At 43.2% G+C, this 25,282-nt stretch overlaps 1 protein-coding gene across 2 annotated transcripts in view; it reads left to right on the top strand.

Moving 5' to 3' along the window:
* DOCK2 (dedicator of cytokinesis 2) overlaps nt 1-25,282 on the top strand; it is a 1,232,183-nt gene that overhangs the window by 350,189 nt on the left and 856,712 nt on the right. For both annotated transcript variants that reach the window (XM_040442815.1, XM_040442808.1), the window contains exon 15: nt 16,293-16,391. In XM_040442815.1, the coding sequence (XP_040298749.1) occupies nt 16,293-16,391 (99 nt within the window). The remainder of the gene's footprint in view (nt 1-16,292; nt 16,392-25,282) is intronic.

Genomic DNA, 25,282 nt, shown 5'->3' with positions numbered 1-25,282 from the left:
TCGGTTGGTTCAACTTGAAGTGGCTAAGGTGAGGGCTGGCTGGGGAGTGGGACTGAGTCTGACTGAGTCTCCGACCGAAGCGGCAGGCGGCAGCGTCAGTCAGTGGAGAGATGTGGAGACTGGAGTACTGTAACTGGAGTCACTCTGGAGACTAGTGTAGTGGACAAGTGGAGGAGACTGGAGTTATTTCATCTGTGTGTGTGAGCTACCGCCGGATCTCAGCATCTTCCCTCAGGTAGGATTAGGTGGCTGTGTCTTCGCCAATGCCATTAACCATTACTACACCACACTATTAAATAATGCGGGCGCAGTTGCGCCTGCCAGGCTTGAGCAGGTATATGTGTGAATAGGGAAGATGCTGAGATCCGGCGGTAGCTCACACACACAGATGAAATAACTCCAGTAATACAGACCCCTCAGATAGGATTAGGTGGCTGTGTCTTCGCCAAAATGCCATTAACCATTATCACACCACACTATTAAATAATGCTGCTGCGCCTGCCAGGCTTGAGCACGTATATGTGTGAATAGGGAAGATGCTGAGATTTGGCTGTACCTCACAGTAAGGTACAGCCAGATCTCAGCATCTTCCCTAATCCATGCTCAAGCCTGGGAGGCGCACCTGCATTATTTAAAGGGATTCTGTCAGATTTAACCCCTCTAACCTACGCATATGCTCATGTCCAGACTAATAAAACGAATCCTAAGCTGGCCTTATTAAACCTCACTGTGGCTCTATTTGCCCAAAAAACTGGTTTTTATAACTTGTCAATCACTTACTTAAGGTGCCCAAGGGGAGGTCCGTTAATACAGGGTGCCCGGCCACACCCCTTGCCGTCTGGTGCCCAGTGCCGCCTTCTACAGCTCAGCGCCGCCTCCACAATCCTCCCCATCCCGCTGCCAGATCCCGCGCCTGCGCACTAGGCTCAGCCTGATGCGCCCGTGCGGACTCCTGGCAGCGGCAGGCTCGGGATCTGGCAGAGGGACGGGGAGGATTTGCGGAGGCGGCGCTGAGCTGTAGAAGGCGGCGCTGAAGACAGGGAAGGCGGCACTGGGCAGCGGACGACAAGGGGTGCGGCCGGGTACCCTGTATTAACGGACCTCACCTTGGGCACCTTAAGTAAGTGATTGACAGGTTATAAAAACCTGTTTTTTGGGCAAATAGAGCCACAGTGAGGTTTAATAAGGCTAGCTTAGGATTCTTCTTATTAGTCTCGACATGAGCATATGTTTAGGTTAGAGGAGTTAAATATGATGACAGAATGCCTTTAATAGTGTGGTGTGGGGATGTTGCGGTGGGAGGTCTGAGAGGTATGTGGGGGTGGGAGATCCGGGAGGGGGGGCCCATAAATTTTTTTTGCTATGGGTTCAGTCATTTCTAGCTACGCCCCTGACAGGCACTCTACATCTGAAACCATCCAGAGAATATATTTCCTTAAATCACCATTAAATATCCTCATTCAAAATAGAAAAATATACACATCTGCACATAAAACTAGTGGTGTTAGATAATAGTGCAGGGTGCACTAAAAATAGATATTGCTGCCACACACAACAGTCCTTAAAAGTACTTTTGGGTCTGTAAAGTTTTAGCAATTTAGCGCAGGTTGCGCTAAAAATATATATTGCTGCCACACACACAATAGTGCTTAAAAGGACTTTTTGGGTCTGTAAAGATTTAGCAATTTAGCGCAAGTTGAGCTAAAAATATATATTACTGCTGCCACACACAAAAAGGACTTTTGGGTCTGACAAGTTTTTCAACTTAAAAAAATATTCTCTCCCTACACTATCTTTCCCTTCTTCAGCGTAGCTTTCCCTGACTAACACTGAGCCAAACACGTGTCATCGGGGGCTATATAGCACCCGATGACGCGTTCCGGCCAGCCAATCACTGTAATGCGAGTAACCAACATGGCTACGGCATTACAGTGAAAGGCAGTACTTACCAAACGTGCGGGGAGGAGACTCGAGCATTGCGCTCGATCACATGCGATATTCGGCCAAATTACGCCATGTGCCGAGCATCAAGATGCTCGAGCCGAACTGGTGTTCGGCCGAGCATGCTCGATCAACACTAGTGGTTTCTAATATGTAAGCCCCACAAAGTGACTTCATAACTGAACTGGTGCTTAAAAAATTGGGTTTTGGAAATTTTCTTAAAAATTTTAAGATTTGCTTCTAAACTTCTAAGCCATTTAACATCCCAAAAAAGTAAAATGTAATTTTCTAAATGATCTAAACATGAAGTAGACATATGGAAAATGTAAAGTAATAACTATTTTTTGAGTATGTTCAGGACATGCACTCTACATATGAAACCATCCAGATAATATATTTCCTTAACCACCTCCGGACCGCTGTACGCACAGACGCGTCCTGGAGGTGGTTGATTTATTCCTCCTGGACGCGCCGGCGCGTCCTCTCGCGAGACGCGAGATTTCCTGTGAACGCGCGCACACAGGCGCGCGCGCTCACAGGAACGGAAGGTAAGAGAGTTGATCTCCAGCCTGCCAGCGGCGATCGTTCGCTGGCAGGCTGGAGATGTGTTTTTTTTAACCCCTAACAGGTATATTAGACGCTGTTTTGATAACAGCGTCTAATATACCTGCTACCTGGTCCTCTGGTGGTCCCCTTTGTTTGGATCGACCACCAGAGGACACAGGTAGCTCAGTAAAGTAGCACCAAGCACCACTACACTACACTACACCCCCCCCCCCGTCACTTATTAACCCCTTATTAGCCCCTGATCACCCCTGATCACCCCATATAGACTCCCTGATCACCCCCCTGTCATTGATTACCCCCCTGTCATTGATCACCCCCCTGTAAAGCTCCATTCAGACGTCCGCATGATTTTTACGGATCCACTGATAGATGGATCGGATCCGCAAAACGCATCCGGACGTCTGAATGAAGCCTTACAGGGGCGTGATCAATGACTGTGGTGATCACCCCATATAGACTCCCTGATCACCCCCCTGTCATTGATTACCCCCCTGTCATTGATCACCCCCCTGTAAAGCTCCATTCAGACGTCCGCATGATTTTTACGGATCCACTGATAGATGGATCGGATCCGCAAAACGCATCCGGACGTCTGAATGAAGCCTTACAGGGGCATGATCAATGACTGTGGTGATCACCCCATATAGACTCCCTGATCACCCCCCTGTAAAGCTCCATTCAGATGTCCGCATGATTTTTACGGATGCACTGATAGATGGATCGGATCCGCAAAACGCATACGGACGTCTGAATGAAGCCTTACAGGGGCATGATCAATGACTGTGGTGATCACCCCATATAGACTCCCTGATCACCCCCCTGTCATTGATTACACCCCTGTCATTGATCACCCCCCTGTAAAGCTCCATTCAGATGTCCGCATGATTTTTACGGATGCACTGATAGATGGATCGGATCCGCAAAACGCATCCGGACGTCTGAATGAAGCCTTACAGGGGCATGATCAATGACTGTGGTGATCACCCCATATAGACTCCCTGATCACCCCCCTGTCATTGATTACACCCCTGTCATTGATCACCCCCCTGTAAAGCTCCATTCAGATGTCCGCATGATTTTTACGGATGCACTGATAGATGGATCGGATCCGCAAAACGCATCCGGACGTCTGAATGAAGCCTTACAGGGGCATGATCAATGACTGTGGTGATCACCCCATATAGACTCCCTGATCACCCCCCTGTCATTGATTACACCCCTGTCATTGATCACCCCCCTGTAAAGCTCCATTCAGATGTCCGCATGATTTTTACGGATGCACTGATAGATGGATCGGATCCGCAAAACGCATACGGACGTCTGAATGAAGCCTTACAGGGGCATGATCAATGACTGTGGTTATCACCCCATATAGACTCCCTGATCACCCCCCTGTCATTGATTACACCCCTGTCATTGATCACCCCCCTGTAAAGCTCCATTCAGATGTCCGCATGATTTTTACGGATGCACTGATAGATGGATCGGATCCGCAAAACGCATACGGACGTCTGAATGAAGCCTTACAGGGGCATGATCAATGACTGTGGTTATCACCCCATATAGACTCCCTGATCACCCCCCTGTCATTGATTACACCCCTGTCATTGATCAACCCCCTGTAAAGCTCCATTCAGATGTCCGCATGATTTTTACGGATGCACTGATAGATGGATCGGATCCGCAAAACGCATCCGGACGTCTGAATGAAGCCTTACAGGGGCGTGATCAATGACTGTGGTGATCACCCCATATAGACTCCCTGATCACCCCCCTGTCATTGATTACCCCCCTGTAAAGCTCCATTCAGACGTCCGCATGATTTTTACGGATCCACTGATAGATGGATCGGATCCGCAAAACGCATCCGGACGTCTGAATGAAGCCTTACAGGGGCATGATCAATGACTGTGGTGATCACCCCATATAGACTCCCTGATCACCCCCCTGTCATTGATTACCCCCCTGTAGAGCTCCATTCAGATGTCCGCATGATTTTTACGGATCCACTGATAGATGGATCGGATCCGCAAAACGCATCCGGACGTCTGAATGAAGCCTTACACGGGCGTGATCAATGACTGTGGTTATCACCCCATATAGACTCCCTGATCACCCCCCTGTCATTGATCACCCCCCTGTCATTGATCACCCCCCTGTCATTGATCACCCCCCCTGTCATTTATCACCCCCCCTGTCATTTATCACCCCTCTGTAAGGCTCCATTCAGACATTTTTTTGGCCCAAGTTAGCGGAATTATTATTTTTTTTTCTTACAAAGTCTCATATTCCACTAACTTGTGTCAAAAAATAAAATCTCACATGAACTCACCATGCCCCTCACGGAATCCAAATGCGTAAAATTTTTTAGACATTTATATTCCAGACTTCTTCTCACGCTTTAGGGCCCCTAGAATGCCAGGGCAGTATAAATACCCCACATGTGACCCCATTTCGGAAAGAAGACACCCCCAGGTATTCCGTGAGGGGCATATTGAGTCCATGAAAGATTGAAATTTTTGTCCCAAGTTAGCGGAACGGGAGACTTTGTGAGAAAAAAATTAAAAATATCAATTTCCGCTAACTTGTGCCAAAAAAAAAAAATTTCTATGAACTCGCCATGCCCCTCATTGAATACCTTGGGGTGTCTTCTTTCCAAATTGGGGTCACATGTGGGGTATTTATACTGCCCTGGCATTCTAGGGGCCCCAAAGCGTGAGAAGAAGTCTGGTATCCAAATGTCTAAAAATGCCCTCCTAAAAGGAATTTGGGCACCATTGCGCATCTAGGCTGCAAAAAAGTGTCACACATCTGGTATCGCCGTACTCAGGAGAAGTTGGGGAATGTGTTTTGGGGTGTCATTTTACATATACCCATGCTGGGTGAGAGAAATATCTTGGTCAAATGCCAACTTTGTATAAAAAAATGGGAAAAGTTGTCTTTTGTCAAGATATTTCTCTCACCCAGCAAGGGTATATGTAAAATGACACCCCAAAACACATTCCCCAACTTCTCCTGAATACGGCGATACCACATGTGTGACACTTTTTTGCAGCCTAGGTGGGCAAAGGGGCCCATATTCCAAAGAGCACCTTTAGGATTTCACAGGTCATTTACCTACTTACCACATATTAGGGCCCCTGGAAAATGCCAGGGCAGTATAACTACCCCACAAGTGACCCCATTTTGGAAAGAAGACACCCCAAGGTATTCCGTGAGGGGCATGGCGAGTTCCTAGAATTTTTTATTTTTTGTCACAAGTTAGTGGAAAATGCTGATTTTTTTTATTTATTTTTTTTCATACAAAGTCTCATATTCCACTAACTTGTGACAAAAAATAAAAACTTCCATAAACTCACTATGCCCATCAGCGAATACCTTGGGGTCTCTTCTTTCCAAAATGGGGTCACTTGTGGGGTAGTTATACTGCCCTGGCATTCTAGGGGCCCAAATGTGTGGTAAGGAGTTTGAAATCAAATTCTGTAAAAAATGACCTGTGAAATCCAAAAGGTGCTCTTTGGAATATGGGCCCCTTTGCCCACCTAGGCTGCAAAAAAGTGTCACACCTCTGGTATCTCCGTACTCAGGAGAAGTTGGGGAATGTGTTTTGGGGTGTCATTTTACATATACCCATGCTGGGTGAGAGAAATATCTTGGCAAAAGACAACTTTTCCCATTTTTTTATGCAAAGTTGGCATTTGACCAAGATATTTATCTCACCCAGCATGGGTATATGTAAAAAGACACCCCAAAACACATTCCTCAACTTCTCCTGAGTACGGAGATACCAGATGTGTGACACTTTTTTGCAGCCTAGGTGGGCAAAGGGGCCCATATTCCAAAGAGCACCTTTCGGATTTCACAGGTCATTTTTTAGAGAATTTGATTTCAAACTCCTTACCACACATTTGGGCCCCTAGAATGCCAGGGCAGTATAACTACCCCACAAGTGACCCCATTTTGGAAAGAAGAGACTCCAAGGTATTCACTGATGGGCATAGTGAGTTCATGGAAGTTTTTATTTTTTGTCACAAGTTAGTGGAATATGAGACTTTGTATGAAAAAAATAAATTAAAAAAAAATCATCATTTTCCACTAACTTGTGACAAAAAATAAAAAATTCTAGGAACTTTCCATGCCCCTCACGGAATACCTTGGGGTGTCTTCTTTCCAAAATGGGGTCACTTGTTGGGTAGTTATACTGCCCTGGCATTCTAGGGGCCCAAATGTGTGGTAAGGAGTTTGAAATCAAATTCTCTAAAAAATGACCTGTGAAATCCGAAAGGTGCTCTTTGGAATATGGGCCCCTTTGCCCACCTAGGCTGCAAAAAAGTGTCACACATCTGGTATCTCCGTACTCAGGAGAAGTTGGGGAATGTGTTTTGGGGTGTCATTTTACATATACCCATGCTGGGTGAGAGAAATATCTTGGCAAAAGACAACTTTTCCCATTTTTTTATACAAAGTTGGCATTTGACCAAGATATTTCTCTCACCCAGCATGGGTATATATAAAATGACACCCCAAAACACATTCCCCACCTTCTCCTGAGTACGGAGATACCAGATGTGTGACACTTTTTTGCAGCCTAGGTGGGCAAAGGGGCCCATATTCCAAAGAGCACCTTTCGGATTTCACAGGTCATTTTTTACAGAATTTGATTTCAAACTCCTTACCACACATTTGGGCCCCTAGAATGCCAGGGCAGTATAACCACCCCACAAGTGACCCCATTTTGGAAAGAAGAGACCCCAAGGTATTTCGTGATGGGCATAGTGAGTTCATAGAAGTTTTTATTTTTTGTCACAAGTTAGTGGAATATGAAACTTTGTAAGAAAAGGAAAAAAAAATAAAAAATCATCATTTTCCACTAACTTGTGACAAAAAATAAAAAGTTCTATGAACTCACTATGCCCATCAGCGAATACCTTAGGGTGTGTACTTTCCGAAATGGGGTCATTTGTGGGGTGTTTGTACTGTCTGGGCATTGTAGAACCTCAGGAAACATGACAGGTGCTCAGAAAGTCAGAGCTGCTTCAAAAAGCGGAAATTCACATTTTTGTACCATAGTTTGTAAACGCTATAACTTTTACCCAAACCATTTTTTTTTTACCCAAACATTTTTTTTTTATCAAAGACATGTAGAACAATAAATTTAGAGCAAAATTTATATATGGATGTCGTTTTTTTTGCAAAATTTTACAACTGAAAGTGAAAAATGTCATTTTTTTGCAAAGAAATCGTTAAATTTCGATTAATAACAAAAAAAGTAAAAATGTCAGCAGCAATGAAATACCACCAAATGAAAGCTCTATTAGTGAGAAGAAAAGGAGGTAAAATTCATTTGGGTGGTAAGTTGCATGACCGAGCAATAAACGGTGAAAGTAGTGTAGGTCAGAAGTGTAAAAAGTGGCCTGGTCTTTCAGGGTGTTTAAGCACTGGGGGCTGAGGTGGTTAAAAATCACCATTTAATATCCTCATTCAAAATAGATAAATATACATATCTGTACATAAAACAAAAAATAGTAAAAAGTAAAAATAACAATAAATTATATTAAAAATGTATAGTGGCAATACCAAGAGAAGTGTATGTATGATAGATCTGCTGATAACGTGGTGTTAGATAATAACCATCATACATACAATTATCTAAACACTGCCATACTAGGTACCATAATTGTGTAATGGTCCTATAAATGTGATTAAATTAATAACTCAATTTGTTACTCCCACATAATTCTATATTGAAAGGCTGTATCCTTCAAATATAATGACACATTTATTATGTTAGTATGTAATTAGTTGCATCCACAGAAACTTTGTCTCCTTATAGGGATACCGTATTTTTCACCCCATAAGACGCATGTTTTCCCCCCAAAAGTGGGGGGGAAATGCCCCTGAGTCTTATGAGGCGAATACTAATGAACGTTTCCAATATAGAAGCGCTCATTAGTACCGGAGGACCAGGAAGCAGTGAAAGCTCTGTACTCACCACATCCTGGTCCTCGACTGTCGACTGTGCAGTGGCTGCACACAACGTGAGGGCGCTCTGTGACCTCATGCTGTGCGCATCGGTTCACAGCACAGCCGACAGGAGGAAGACAGAGCGCGGGCAGTGAGGAGCGGCTGCGTCCAGGAGCAGGAGAGGTAAGTGTTTTTTTTTTTTATTAAACATGAGGCTGGGGGCTGATCTGAGACAATAGGGGCTAACATGACAGGCAATGGGGGCTGCCGAGGGCCAAAATGAGAAACATTGGGGGCTACAGAGGGCTGCTAAAAGGCAATGGGGGCTGCTGGGGACCGAAATGAGAGGCAATGGGAGCTACAGGGGGCTGATATAAGGCAATGGGGGAATCTGGGGCCAAAATGAAAGGCAATGGGCCTGGGGGCTACAGAGGGCTGATATAAGGCAATGGGGCTACTGGGGGCCAATATGAAAGGCAATGGGGGCTACTGAGGGCTGATATGAGGCAATAAAGGCTGCTGGGGGCTAATATGAGAGGCAGTGGGTGCTGATATGAGGTCTGATTGGGGTCTGAGGTCTGATTAGGGGTCATTCACATTGGGGTCTGAGCTGAGGTCTGATCTGAGGTCTTGTTAGGGTCTTATTAACATTGGGGGTCTGATTGGGGCTGTTAGCTAAGGTCTGATTGTGGGTCATTCACATTCGGGTCTGAGCTGAGGTCTGATTGTGGGTCTGATCTGAGGTCTTGTTGGGGGTCTTATTAACATTGGGTGTCTGATTGGGGCTGTTAGCTGAGGTCTGATCTGAGGTCTAATGAGAAATATTTTTTTTCTTATTGTCCTCCTCTAAAACCTAGGTGCATCATGCAACCAAGGCGAAACATACAGTAATTGTCTCCTTCAGAGAAGGTTTGATGTTAGTGATAACTGTGAGTCTGTTAGTTTGGCACATTAGATACACAAATGCTGTTATCAAATGTCACTTGATTAGTATTGTGTCCATTATATCTGCAGTTTGCTTAATCATAATAGTAGAGATGCTGTATCTCATTAAACAGTGTCTCATCAACCCCTTAGTGACAAGCCTGTTTTGTGACTTACTGACCAAATGTTTTTCTTCCTTTTTTCATCGTCACGTTCCAAGAGCTATAACATTTTTATTTCTACGTCTATATAGCTTTATGATGGCTTCTTTTTTGCTGGACAAGTTGTAGTTTTTAATGGTGCCATTTTGGGGTACACATAACTTTCTGATTAACGTTTATTAACTCTTTCTGGGAGGAAGATGGGAAAAACAGCAATACTGCCACTGCATTTTAATGTTATAAATTTTATGGCGCAGTATGATTACAGTGATACCAAATACATATAGTTTTGTTTTAGGTTTTACTACTTTTTTGCAATAAAACCCCTTTTTTTTAAAAAGAAACCCCTTTAAATAAAACCCCTTTTTTCCGTGGCAACTAAGAATAAATTAGCAATTCTGTCTTTTTATTTTATTTTTTATTTACAGCATTCACCGTAGGGAATAATTTATGTGATATTTATGTTGTCCGGGTCTTTACGGACGCGGCAATACCAAATATAAGGGGGAGATTTTTTTTGTGCAATTTATTTCCTTGAAAAGCATATTTTCAATGGGAAAAAAAGTGTAATTTTTTAATGAGATTTTTTTTCATTAATGTTTTTCTTTTCTTTTTTTTTTACCACTTAATAGTCCCACAAGGGGACTATACCAGACAGTATTTTGATTGCTTTTAAAATACAATGCATTATCCCAATAATGCATTGCATTTTAATAGCAATGGTATTTTATTGGTGCAGCCTGCTGAAAATTACTACAGCCAGCACTGGGGCCTACATCGGAAGCCAGGTAGGCTTCACACACTTCGGCACCCCAAGATTGCATTTGTGGGGTGCCGATGGGAGACAGAAGGAGTCTGCTTCCTCTCTCACTGCTTTACATGCGGAGGGCGCCATTGCCCACGGCATGTAAAGTGTTAAACAGCCCGGATTGGCACTCCTGCCGGTCTGGGCTGTTAGAGCAGGGCCATGGCTCTCATGTTGGAGTCGGGCCCCCACTCCGTGCAGCGCTTAGACTTAGGCTTTTGTACGGCGGCCCAGCCTAAGGCCCCTTAGTGACCGCCGTAAAAACACGTATCAGTGGTAACTAAGGGGTTAAAGAGTGTTAACTGCCAGTTAATGGCAACCTCCGACTGTGGCGTCCCATGTGGCGATCAGTGCCCCGATTTCTGTTACCTCCTTCCCACAGTCTATTCGGCTCGTGTTACCTCCACTCCCAGCAGCGTTCTCCGCAATCCCCTAAAATGGTGCCTGGCATCACACGTGACTCCGTAGGTTGGTGCTTAGCGTCCCACGTGTTTCAATGCACCTGCTCTAGGCTTCTCAAGCCTATATTGTATTAGTGGATTGTGAGAGGAGGGTTAAGTAGTCCTTAACTCGCAGTTAACACTGTTTAATGAGATACAGCATCTCCACTATTATGATTGAGCAAACTGCAGATATAATGGACACAATACTAATCGAGTGACATTTGATAGCAAAATTTCTGTATCTAATGTGCCAAACTAACTAACAGACTTACAGTTATCACTAACAATTATCCCTATAAGGAGGCAAAGTTTCTGTGGATGCAACTAATTACATATCAACTGTAGAGGGAAGGGATAGATTTGCATATGTATATATGTCTAAGATATGTATATATACATATATATATATTTGCCCTAAATGGCAAATGGGGATATGTTTACATTATATAGGTGTATATCCTCTGTATGTTCAGTATATGGGAGCAGCATATGGGTGTATATATAGATATGCATATCCCCTGTAATGCATGTCTATGTATACTTAAGTGCTGCCGATGTATGTCCCCTGGATGTATATTTATACAGCTGTATTTTATATAAATATATATATATATATATATATATATATATACAGTACAGACCAAAAGTTTGGACACACCTTCTCATTCAAAGAGTTTTCTTTATTTTCATGACTATGAAGGCATCAAAACTATGAATTAACACATGTGGAATTATATACATAGCAAACAAGTGTGAAACAACTGAAAATATGTCATATTCTAGGTTCTTCAAAGTAGCCACCTTTTGCTTTGATTACTGCTTTGCACACTCTTGGCATTCTCTTGATGAGCTTCAAGAGGTAGTCCCCTGAAATGGTCTTCCAACAGTCTTGAAGGAGTTCCCAGAGATGCTTAGCACTTGTTGGCCCTTTTGCCTTCACTCTGCGGTCCAGCTCACCCCAAACCATCTCGATTGGGTTCAGGTCCGGTGACTGTGGAGGCCAGGTCATCTGGCGCAGCACCCCATCACTCTCCTTCATGGTCAAATAGCCCTTACTTTCAAAGTTTTCCCAATTTTTCGGCTGACTGACTGACCTTCATTTCTTAAAGTAATGATGGCCACTCGTTTTTCTTTACTTATCTGCTTTTTTCTTGCCATAATACAAATTCTAACAGCCTATTCAGTAGGACTATCAGCTGTGTATCCACCTGACTTCTCCTCAACGCCACTGATGGTCCCAACCCCATTTATAAGGCAAGAAATCCCACTTATTAAACCTGACAGGGCACACCTGTGAAGTGAAAACCATTTCAGGGGACTACCTCTTGAAGCTCATCAAGAGAATGCCAAGAGTGTGCAAAGCAGTAATCAAAGCAAAAGGTGGCTACTTTGAAGAACCTAGAATATGACATATTTTCAGTTGTTTCACACTTGTTTGTTATGTATATAATTCCACATGTGTGAATTCATAGTTTTGATGCCTTCAGTGTGAATCTACAATTTTCATAGTCATGAAAATAAAAAAAACTCTTTGAATAAGAAGGTGTGTCCAAACTTTTGGTCTGTACTGTATGTCAAATATTAGGCTAAAAATTCACTAAATATTGTAAAAACAAATATTGCCTATGCTGCTCATAACTAGTCTCCTCATGCTGCTGCTACCTCAACACTATGTCATTGGGCCACTCTGTGGACTTCTCAAGCTGCTCTCCCACCATCACCACTCCATGACTGGACCACTATTTTGCCTTTTTGGCCTCGTTGACATCATCATTTATTTGAGCCTTCTTCTGATCTGTCAGAAGGAAGGAAAAATGAGACACACAACGAATCCTGTGTTGTGTAGCAGCTGTAAGGCGTGTATGGTCCCATCAGAATTGGCTTATGATTTGGTAGCCAAAAGCAGGAGTGGGTACAAAACACACAAGACATGCAAATATTCAATTCATGTTTCATCTCTGTTTTGGATCCACTCCTGTTTTTTTTTTTGGGCTTTAGCAATACTGATAGATTACTGACCAAATGCTGACCGAGTGAAGGTGGATGCTCAACAGACAGGATCCGTTTTTTGGGGGGTTATTGTTCTGACGGATCAGAGGAAAGGCAAAATAATCTGTGACGTCAACACAAACTTACTGCGGACATCCTCTCCACTCTGTCAGGGGGGGCTCTACTTGAATAAGCGTTTAATAGAACAGGTTCTGTAGACATCTATGTGGAATCAGCTGACGACGGTCTAAAAAGAGTGCGCTCTTTCAGGCTACAGTACGATCTTGGGCCTCTGCATGGTTCTTTATACCTGGCGCTAACATCGACCTGTAAGGCTGAGTTCACACTTGAGTTATTTTGTCAGTTTTGGCCCCGTAACTTCCTAAATAAGTGAAGTGTACAGTGGTTCTAAGAGCGACGCCTGTCATGTGCTGTCATACTGACTCACAGTATTGTTTAACTACCACAGCAGACTCCCTAGGCGTGTTACTGCAAGACACAGTGTTCTGCACCACTATAAAGGCTCTCTGCAGCCAGGAAATAGCTGTTTTTTAATGCGATTCACCACGAATAAATGTGGATCAAATTAAATCTATTCTGAAAATTCTGAGAAGTGGCCAAATCGAATTTTTGAGAAATTCGCTCATCTCTAGTTCCTATGCTCAGTCCCCTCCTCCCTTGGGTGAACAGGTAGCACACTCGCTGAGCTGACCTGTTCATGATCCAGGCTGGCTCCCTCCCAGGCACTGCGTCTGCTGCACTGCACACTGACCAATCAGCACTTAGCAGTGCATAGATCCTGCTGCTGATTGTCCAGTGTATGGCTGGCAGGCAGCAGGAGCGCAGCAGGTCAAGCACACACAGAGGGAGCACCCAGCAGTTGTCCTCTGCGCTCATGTGCTGCCCTTCACCTGTCTCAAGTTATCAGCCACCCCCTCCACCCAGACTAAATAACCGCTCCGGCTCCGGTCACTGAACACAGAGTCAGCCTGGCCAGAATACTTTACTATGATTGCTGCTGATGCTTAGTGTGCATAGCCACCAAGGAGTTAAAGGGGTTATCCAACCCCTATAATGTCCCCCAAAATGCACCTTACTTACCACACTCTCCGGCACCTGCATCGCTCCTGATACCCACACAGCCGCCACTTGATTCCCCTTGTCATTTCCGACACGGTCTGCTATTGGCTGCACCCCCCCCCCCCCCACCGGTCATAAGTATTATCTGTATTCAGTGCCTGAGCATTTTGGGGGGCACAATAGGGATTGGATAACCCCTTTAACCCTTAGGATGCCAGAGGTTTTTTCGTTTTTGCATTTCCATTTGTCTTCTCTATCTTCCTTGAGCCATAACTTTTTTTTATTTCTGTTCACATAGCTGTATGAGGGCTTTTTTTTTGCGGGACAAGTTGTGCTTTCTAATGCCACCATTAATTATGGCATACAATTTTGTCGGAAGCGGTAAAAAAAAATAATTCCGCCACCGTTTTACGTTTTTTTTTTCTAAAGCATTCCCATTGTGGCAAATGGGGGTGTGGCAGTGGAGGACCCAGGGGTGGGTATTGGGTGGAGTTAGGGGGGCCCAATTCAGATTCTTGCTATGGGGCCCAATGATTTCTATGTACGCCTCTGGTCTCAGCTCTGATCGTTTCTATAATAATAAACTGGGGAGTTTCTTTAATAATCTATCAAGTTTCTTTCATATGAACATAGGCTGGTGGAGGTGCTGTACATTGAATATATGTATGTAGTGCAGTAAGTCTACTGTGTTATGTGCCACTTGTGCAGGGGGTGGGAAACTAGGGGCCCACCTTGCTCAGGGGCCCACCGGGGGATTCACCTGTACCCCTGTGGCCAGTACAAGCCTGGGTACATTGCATAAGAGATCCGAAGCCAACTTGAATGCCAGTAAAAATTCTTTGGTAAGACTCCCTTACCAATTGTGTGTTAAGTCAGATTCTTAAGGCGTTTGCTAACAATACAGTAGCCATTGCAATTTTTCAGATAGCTGCATGCTAAGGAACCTGTTTTATAATCTATGGCATCCGTGAGGACAGAATGAAATACTGATTTAAGTGCTATCAATGCAATTCTAACTTTTTCAGTATCCTTATATGCTGATGTTATCTTGGGGTCTAATTTATAGAGGTATTGCGATGTTGCTCCTGAGTGAAATTTTTATCTGGCCTGTCTTTTTTTAAATAAATTGTAAATAATGTTATGCTCTGAAATTAGTAGGGAGTCAATCTACAAACACTATTTCACCATCAGATAAAATAGAGAGGATTAAGATAATTATGACATACAGAGCTAGTATGCTTTCCTCTTTAATTAAGGTAGATTTGTGAGAGAAGGCTGTCACTTCCTGAAGTGTTTCAGGCAACTGAGTGTTCAACCATGTTCGAAAGTTCAAAGCTCAACATAGACAATTCCCCACACATACTTGGATCACAGTTATCAAATACAGAATTATCTGGTAATGGATGATTGCACAGGCTCTGTGCCAGGACTTTTGAACTCTTTTTCATTACTTCTGCATAAGAGCCTAACCATAACTAACAAAGAAACAGACCCATGGCTTAGAAAAGCACATTAATGGCAAGGTCTGGCAAGCTGAATGAATGCAGCAGAGAACACTGGTACTGCTGGGATTTAAAAGGGGCTCCCTAACAACTAATAACAAAGTGACACCCAGTCCCACTGGAAGAGGAAGTTTTTCAAATAATGCTATCATGCTGGCACTGTGATGTCAGATAAACGCCTAGTCGCCACCATCACAGGGAGCAGAGCCATTTTGGGACATACCTACAGTACTAGCATCTTGGAGGATGCAACTGTAAAACCCCGTCCCTTTCCTGAACCCCACAGGAGAGCCAGTGCCACAAATCGGAAGGGGATGGGACTAAATAGCCAGTTACTGCTAATAGAGCAAAACCCCTCACATTGTCATCCATATGGAAAACTAGTCCACATTTATGGCTAACAGGCAGAGTAAATAATAGGTTCCACGTATGTATGGAGGTACAGTCAACTTTAGTCCTTGAGTAATACCAGAGCACCCATTTATGAAAGCTCTTTGTTTACATATGATGCACAAGGAACAGTACTTTTAGACAGACCGCTCAGATCTGTACCATCTGTTGTCTTCCAAACAGAAGAAAAAAGTGCATTACTTTATTGTTTATAGCGCCTTTTATAAGGAACAGAAAGTATTCATTGGTTCGAGGTTATAAACCTTGTGTTCTATCCAATAAAATCGACCCATTACTTAATAATCCCTTTGTGTGCTGCCTGAGGACATCCAGGAAAATAAGGTTTCCTACAGTACTTCTAAACAGTGTTTAGAACTAGTTTTTTGTTGTTTTCTTTCTGTATATTGATGACAAAACTGTTCATAATACTATATAAGATCTTCTGGTTGATGATTTATATAGATGCATTCACTGTTACAATGTTTTACTACTATGTATTTAATATTGATGCCCTTTTTAACTTTAGAATGCTATCTGCTTGGGAGCTGGAGACAAACCTGTGAGTGAATATAGGTCTGTCCTGTACTACCAGATCAAACAGCCTCGCTGGATGGAAACCATAAAGGTATTAGAGAGGCCATTTATACTGTTTATTTTAGTTGGAAAATTCCTGCTTTCTCTTCATTGTAATGACAACTTTATTTAAAAGTGACCCATGAAGTTGTTCAAAAGTAGACAATATTTGCCATAAGGTGCTTTGCCATAAAGAACATGCAAAGGGAATATTTTCAAATCAGAGGACAATTTTGTGACTTTCAGTGGCATTGCTATGGTCTCCCCTGGTCAAAAAAAAACTTTTTTTTTGTTTTCATCTTTTACATTTTCAAACTAACAAAAAAGGAAAAGAGCCCGAAGCAAAACTTTGGGCACCCTGCATGGATAGTACCTACAGTAGTAACACCACCTGTGCAAGTGTCACAGCTTGTAAATTATTTTTGTAGGCAGCCAGTAGTCTTTCAGTTCTTGTTTGAGAAATTTTCAGCAATTCTTCCTTTCAAAAGTTTTCCAGTTCTGTGAGATTCCTGGGCCGTCTTGAATGCACTGCTCTTTTGAGGTCTATCCACAGACTTTCAATGATGTTCAGATCATGGGACTGTGAGGGCCATGGTAAAACCTTCAGCTTGTGCCTTTTGAGATAGTCTATTAGGGATTTTGAGATGAGTTTAGGGTCATTATCCATTTGTAGAAACCATCCTTTTTTCAACTTCAGCTTTTTATTTTACAGTTGGTGTTATGTTTGCTTCCAGAATTTGCTTAAAATTCATTGAATCCCTTCTTTCCTCTACCCTTGACATGTTTCCCATGCCATTGGCTGCAACCCAACCCCAAAGCATGATTGTTCCACCCCATGCTTAATGGTCCTCTCCGATGTTCTTTTCATAAAATTCTGTGGCTTTTTATCTCCAAACAATACTTTTGCCCATTGTGGCCGAAGAGTTCTATTTTAACCTCATCAGTCCAAATGACTTGTTTCCAAAAGTTCATCAGACTTGTTTCGAATTTTTGCGAGGATGTAGAAAATGTTTTCTTCTGATGACTCTTCCATGAAGGCCATATCTGTCCAGGTGTCACTAAACGGTAGAACAATGTACCACAAGTCCAGAGTCTGCTAAATCTTCCTGAAAGTCTTTTGCAGTCAAGCAGGGGTTCTAATTTGTCTATGAGCAGCTATCTATGAAATTTTTCTTAGTCTTCCAGATCTTCTTTTGACCTCCACTGTTCCTGTCAACTGCCATTTCATAGTTACATTTCAAACTGAGAAAATGGCAACCTGAAAATGCTTTGCTATCTTCTTATGGCCTTCTCTTGCTTTGTGGGCCGCAACCATTTTCAGTTTCAGAGTGTTAGGCAGCTTCTTAGAAGAACCTATGGTTGCTGTTTTTTGTGACAAGGTTAGGGCATAGTTGGATACGTTATTTTATTGCAATAAATTATAATCAGCTACATAATTCTAGTGGTTCTTTTTGATTGAGTACCTGTCAATTTTGTACTGACATTTTAGTTATTGGATTAGGGTGAATCTTTTGATTAGAGCACCTTTCCATAGAATTTAGAGGTGAGCCACCCCAATCCATTGTTTACATTGTTTTGAAATATCACCCAATTTTGGAAGGTGAGCTCCCCCTGGGTTTACTATGGACATCTGGAACGACATAGAGAATAAAAGACTATCGGTCGAAAATTTTATTTTTAATGCAATAGACACAGGAAGACAAATCTATGTCAGAACTATTTAGATAATTAAAATATCTTCTACAGAAGCAACTCAGGCAACGCTGGGAAATACAAACCGGATTCCAAAAAAGTTGGGACACTATACAAATCGTGAATAAAAACTGAATGCAATGATGTGGAGGTGCCAACGTCTAATATTTTATTCAGAATAGAACATAAATCACGGAACAAAAGTTTAAACTGAGAAAATGTACCATTTTAAGGGAAAAATATGTTGAATCAGAATTTCATGGTGTCAACAAATCCCCAAAAAGTTGGGACAAGGCCATTTTCACCACTGTGTGGCATCTCCCCTTCTTCTTACGACCGAGGAGACCAGTTTCTCAAGTTTAGAAATAGGAATGCTCTCCCATTCTTGTCTAATACAGGCCTCTAACTGTTCAATCGTCTTGGGCCTTCTTTGTTGCACCTTCCTCTTTATGATGCGCCAAATGTTCTCTATAGGTGAAAGATCTGGACTGCAGACTGGCCATTTCAGTACCCGGATCCTTCTCCTACACAGCCATGATGTTGTGATTGATGCAGAATGTGGTCTGGCATTATCTTGTTGAAAAATGCAGGGTCTTCCCTGAAAGAGATGACGTCTGGATGGGAGCATATGTTGTTCTAGAACCTGAATAGATTTTTCTGCATTGATGGTGCCTTTCCAGACATGCAAGCTGCCCATGCCACACGCACTCATGCAACCCCATACCATCAGAGATGCAGGCTTCTGAACTGAGCGTTGATAACAACTTGGGTTGTCCTTGTCCTCTTTGGTCCGGTTGACATGGCGTCCCAGATTTCCAAAAAGAACTTCGAATCGTGACTCGTCTGACCACAGAACAGTCTTCCATTTTGCCACACTCCATTTTAAATAATCCCTGGCCCAGTGAAAACGCCTAAGCTTGTGGATCTTGCTTAGAAATGGCTTCTTCTTTGCACTGTAGAGTTTCAGCTGGCAACGGTGGCTGGCACGGTGGATTGTGTTCACTGACAATGGTTTCTGGAAGTATTCCTGAGCCCATTCTGTGATTTCCTTTACAGTAGCATTCCTGTTTGTGGTGCAGTGTCGTTTAAGGGCCCGGAGATCACGGGCATCCAGTATGGTTTTACGGCCTTGACCCTTACGCACAGAGATTGTTCCAGATTCTCTGAATCTTCGGATGATGTTATGCACAGTTGATGATGATAGATGCAAAGTCTTTGCAATTTTTCGCTGGGTAACACCTTTCTGATATTGCTCCACTATCTTTCTGCGCAACATTGTGGGAATTGGTGATCCTCTACCCATCTTGGCTTCTGAGAGACACTGCCACTCTGAGAAGCTCTTTTTATACCCAATCATGTTGCCAATTGACCTAATTAGTGTTAATTGGTCTTCCAGCTCTTCGTTATGCTCAAATTTACTTTTTCCAGCCTCTTATTGCTACTTGTCCCAACTTTTTTGGGATTTGTTGACACCGTGAAAATTGGAATCAACGTATTTTTCCTTTAAAATGATACATTTACTCGGATTAAACGTTTGATCTGTCATCTACGTTCTATTACAAATAAAATATTGACATTTGCCATCTCCACATCATTGCATTCAGTTTTTATTCACAATTTGTTTAGTGTCCCAACTTTTTTGGAATCCGGTTTGTAAGATCACTTAAACACTATATTGAATGTGGTAAAATCCCAAAAGGTTTATTGTGTCCAAAACTCCAGCACAGGATCTCTGCAGCACCAAATTCAACAAAGAATGGAATACTCTATTATTTGCACAATTTCTCTTATACAGCTGATCATTAAAGGATAACTGTTACATTTAGACCCTAATTTAAATTTTCATATATGTAGTTACTAATAACATGATATTCTAGAATCAGTTACTATTAGACTGACTTACCCCATATTTAATAAGATTCAGCCCTTAGCAACCAGTCTGCATAAAACTGCAATTTCACTATTCAGTTAAGATGGCCGCCACTGCCCTCACCCTGAGGCTAATCCCGCCTGCCCTCATTACCCACAATGCATTGAGCTCCTCACATGCACTAGCCAGTAACAATAGCCCCCCAAAAGTGTCAGTAACCAGAGCCCTCCCCCCTAAAGGGTTAATCTTCTGCAGCACAAAGGGGTCCTCTTACCACATGTTGCTTTCATTTATACACTGAGCAGATGGCAGATCTCACTTCCTTGGTCTGCGCTGCTCCAACTCTACATTCTCCAGCTCTGCTGAGTGAGGGAGCGTCTGCCAAGTGCAGGGACAGGGAGAAGTGCACACAGCCCAGGCACTGTTATCAGCTGCTGGGGAGGACCTGGCTTTAATCATTTACTTACAGTCCCTGGCTGTCAGTAATGTGACCCTGCACGCTGCGTGCTCCGTCTATCAACAGATAGACGGACCATGCCTAGCAACCCTATTTTAAGCACAAGTAAAAATAGCCAGTATAGGGAACAAAAAAAATATGACAGTTATCCTTTAAGAGAAGATCACAGATGTTAAATTACTGTGAAAATAGACCAGATGAGAGTTTCGATTGAGAAACTCCCAAAAAATTAAGAATATGGTAAATGGCAGTAGAGACTTTGCAAGAGTTTGGACAAGACAGAATATGAAATAATGAACAAAAAGTCTAAAAAAAATGGACAAAACCAAAATGCAAAATGAAAGGCTGAAAGAAATAGACACTCCCCGAAAAAAAGTAGATATAACACCCTCACAAGAATCGCAAAGAGGACATACCTATAGCCAATACAACATACCAGTGAATAATAGATATGAAACACTTTCCGGCAATCATTTTTTAGACAGAACTCCCCTCATCACAAATCACGGAACAGACACAGAACACATCAATCACCAAATCACAACCACGACAAAAGATCATCACCAACACATCCATACAACTTGAGACACAGGATAAATCGCCAAGAACAGGACCACCGAGCACATCAACCCAGGATGGCACATCCATGAGAGCATTATCATCACCCACTCATTTGAGGGAGAACACACAGAGGCAATATTACAATGCTCACAATGAAACACAACAACTAGCATTAGAGACAAATGAACAAGTTTGATACTTATATTGGGATTGAGAAATTCATAAGGACATTTGTTTTAAGAAGTACTACATAAAAAATCCTATATCGAACATAATTAACACATGTATGGATGATTCTATCAAACATACAGACCTCAAAATTAAATCAAAAAAATTCCCAAGACAGAAAATTAGTAAGGAGATGGCAGCTTTCCAAAAATGTGTAGAAACAGATTTAAGGAAAATGAAAGAGAGAGTCTATAAAACAAAGAATCTAACGCCACAAGAGATTAATGCAATAAAACAGTTACAAACACAAAATAATTTAACTATATGTCCAGCAGATAAAGGAGGAGCAATAGTCCTATTAGAGACAGAGAAATATAATAGAGAATGCTGGAGACAGCTGACAGATGATACCACATATGTAAAACTTAAAGGAGACCCTATAAAATTCAAAGATTATCTGACTCAGTATTGTAATAGAGGGCTAGAACAAGGGATATTATCTGATCAGGAAAGCAGTTTTATCCTAGGTACACAGTGTAAGCTGCCTGTCTTTTATTGTCTATTCATAAGGATTTAACAGACCCACCAGGACGTCCAATTATTTCTGGAATTGATTCCCTGACGTCAAATCTGTCGAAGTATATCGACAGATTGATTCAACCTACAGTAAAGGAAATAAACTCCTATATCAAAGATACCACCCAAATAATACATATTCTAGAAAAACTTAAACCTCAATCCCACTGGATTATGGGAACGTTGGATGTAAAATCTCTCTATACATGTAATTGACCATGACCTAGGAAAAATGGCAATGAGGTCCCAGTTGAATCAAAGTGGAGACTTCAGTAAAAAAACCTGTCAGAATTCTTGGTGGACGGTGTTGATCATATTTTAACCCATAATTATTTCTATTTTGAGGGAGATTATTATCTCCAGATTCGTGGGATGGCCATGAGTACCAGGTTTGCCCCTAGTTACGCCAATTTATTTATGGCTGAATGGGAACATCAGTTCATTACACCAAGACTGGGGACAGACCTGGTACTCTGTTATCGCTACATAGATGATGTCATTTCCATATGGCAAAAGGAGGAAACGGAATTAAGAAAACTTTTGGAGGAGATCAATGAGAATCAGTTCAATCTGACTTTTTCATCTAAAATAAAAAATATATGTACTGAATTCTTAGATATACAGATTTCTGTCAACAACGATCAATATATCTGTAATATATATAAAAAATCTGTAGCGAAAAACAGCTTTATCTTATTTTCCATCTACCAAGATGGCTACTCAGTATCCCTGTAGGACAATTCCGTAGTATTAAAAGAAATTGTACAGATAATGCAAAATTTGAAGAGAAAGCGACCCAAATGTTAGAACAATTTAAAACAAAAAAATATCCAGACAAAGCATTAGAGACCGCCCTACTAAAAGTAAGGGAGATGGATAGAAAATCTTTTTTTCAAAGGACTTGTCGCAAGTAAACAAGAAACAAGATAGCTATAATCTACGTATAATCCTACCATATAATATACAATATAAACAAATTGAAGGTATAATTAATAAATACTGGCATCTTCTTCTGATGGACAAAATCATTGGAACAACACTGCCTGTGACACCTAAGATTGTATACAAAACGGTCCCACAAGCGGACGTGGATCTGGCGGCGAGGGACTGTAACAAGGGGATACTAGTATAAAAGTTATCCACGTACAGGTGGTAACCTTTATCTTGCAGTGGGGTGCATAAGGTACCATAGAAGTTTCCCGCTAACACCCAGAGTGGGGGGACATTCTGGGGGTTGAATACGGGAATCTCGCCCCTCGTACACAGGAAACTTGTAAGTGTACCCTGAGGTACTCTCACAAAGTTTGTACAGCTTCAAGCCATACCTCCCCCGCTTAGAGGGAACATACTGGCGGAAAATACGTCTCCCCTTGAAAGCAACGAGAGACTCATCTGCCGCGACCTCCCTTCCAGGTGCATAGGCCTCCAAAAATTTGACCCCAAAGTGATCGATGTCCGGCCTGATTTTGTACAGGCGGTCATAGGGAGGATAATCTTGGGGGGGACATGCTGCATTATCTGCATAACGCAGGCATTTCCAAATGGCCTCAAAACGAGAAGGTCTCATGGCTGTACTGTAAAGTGGGGAATGGTAGAGGACGTCTCGACTCCAGTAATGCCTGACACTGGGATTTTTGACTAGGCCCATGTGCAGCACGAGGCCCCAAAACATCATCACTCACAAAGTGGTCACTGAAAAAAAGACTAAAATAGTCATATTCAATGAAGCCCACTGTGGGAATCTGGATTCCTGTTGGCCAACAAAATCAGGAATCACAGGAATTTACCGGTAGGGGGCTCAGGTCGACTTATCTAGAAAACTAGCACGAGCCTTAGAGCTGCTCATACTAGTGTGAGCCACAGGGTCCTTGGCATAGCGGTCCCCTTGCTCCGCCTGGTGGCGTCTCCGCCACCCTGGGGGCTCATCATCATCGCTTGATAATGAGGAGGACGCGAATGACAAAAGGAAAGTGGGGTCATCCTCATCCTCACTGGGGGCTCTCGGAGTCGGAGGCAAGCTGAACGTATGTCTCCTCGGCCGAGAACATCTGGCGTGCCATAGGGGAGTGTGTGTGCGTATGTGTGTGCGTGGGTGGAAAACTTTATTTAGTGTGCGTGTGTGTGGGGGCATGGGTGTTCGTATACTTATCCCTAAACCTAACAGAATTTTTATTTTTTTTTAAAAAAGCCCAAAAATTTGAAATAAAAAAAGATTCAAACTCGCTGATCAGCCGTCCGAAGCTGTCCGCATCGCTAACAGTGGCCGGACGCTAAGAGCAAAAAAATAAATGCTTGCGCCCCAAAAAATGTGTGGGGGGGGGGCAGGGGGGAAAGCTGCAGCACCCCTGGGCGGTCTAGGGTCACTGTGCCGTGGACCCCAGACACCCGATCAGGGCGATGCAACAGTTGAAACTTTTTTTTCGACACTGCTCCTCTCTCCTCGCTCCCGTACGCAGAAAGGAGGAGGAGAGCAGAGCTGCAGTAACTTAAACCTCCCGCCCACCCTGCAGCCAATCAGAAGCGATCCTGAGAGATGATGTCACAATCACCTCTCAGGTTCGCAGGATGGTGATTGGTGGTGTCTTATCACACCACCGATCACCATCCTGTTTCGTGTTATCGGGTCACCAGAGACCTGAATAACCCGGAAACGCAGCAAACCGCAGGTCTGAATTGCGGTTTGCTGCGATCGCCGATACGTGGGGTCACAGGTCCCCCCACATTGTCCCAGGGTGCCTGCTGATTGATTTCAGCAGGCACCCAGTTCCGATCACCGCCCGCCACATGGCGGTGATCGGAAATACACATGACTGTAACGGTCGCGTACACACACACACAGGGGAGAAGGGAAGTGACCACTGCGCTCCACCCTTACCCCTGGCCCTGCCTACTTGCCTCGCGAGTCCTAATGACAGGGGACAACTGGACGGCAATCCCTAACTTGGAATAAGTGCAGGGATGACAGACAGACAAACAACAGGACGTGAACGGACCGAGTCAATACCAGGAAAGCTACAAAGTACAAAGGATTAAGCAAAGAATGGTCAGGAGAAGCCGGGGTCAAATACCAGGAGAGCAGAGAAGTACAAGAGGAGTCCTAAGAGAGTAGTCAGGTGGGAGCCGAGGTCAAAATACCAGGACGGATGCGCAGTACAGGAGGATCAGGCAAAAGGATGGTCAAGGAACAGGATCAGGTAAGTATTCAGCAGTCCAACAAATAGCCAGGAACCTAGAAATTAACAGGCAACCTGTAGCCAGCAGGCTGCCTGTATTTATAGTGGGGAGTGAGGGTCATGTGACGTGGCCAGCGTCACATGACCGACAAACCAACCAGTCGAGCACCGAGTGATCAGCTCAGCGCTCAAGGCAGACTTAGGAGCAGGGAGCCACCCAGCTAGTAAAGCCGCCCTGGGAATGAGGTCAAACACAGATCCTCATTCCCAAAGCTAAGCAACAGGTCTGCTGGGGGACCGAGTGCACCTTCGGAACCCCGTGACAATGACATACCGATACGCCATGTGTCCCCAACAGGTTAACCTGTAGCCGGCTCCTCCCCTCCTGGCCTCTGGGAGGAGTCCACCCCCAATCTGCTGGGCTGGCAGCACATGAGCCACAAAAC

This window comes from Bufo bufo, chromosome 1 (assembly GCF_905171765.1).
Source record: "Bufo bufo chromosome 1, aBufBuf1.1, whole genome shotgun sequence".
In the NCBI taxonomy this organism is placed as follows: Eukaryota; Metazoa; Chordata; class Amphibia; order Anura; family Bufonidae; genus Bufo; species Bufo bufo.
The sequence above is the reverse complement of the archived record's forward strand: the minus strand, read 5'-3'. Positions and strand labels throughout refer to the sequence as shown.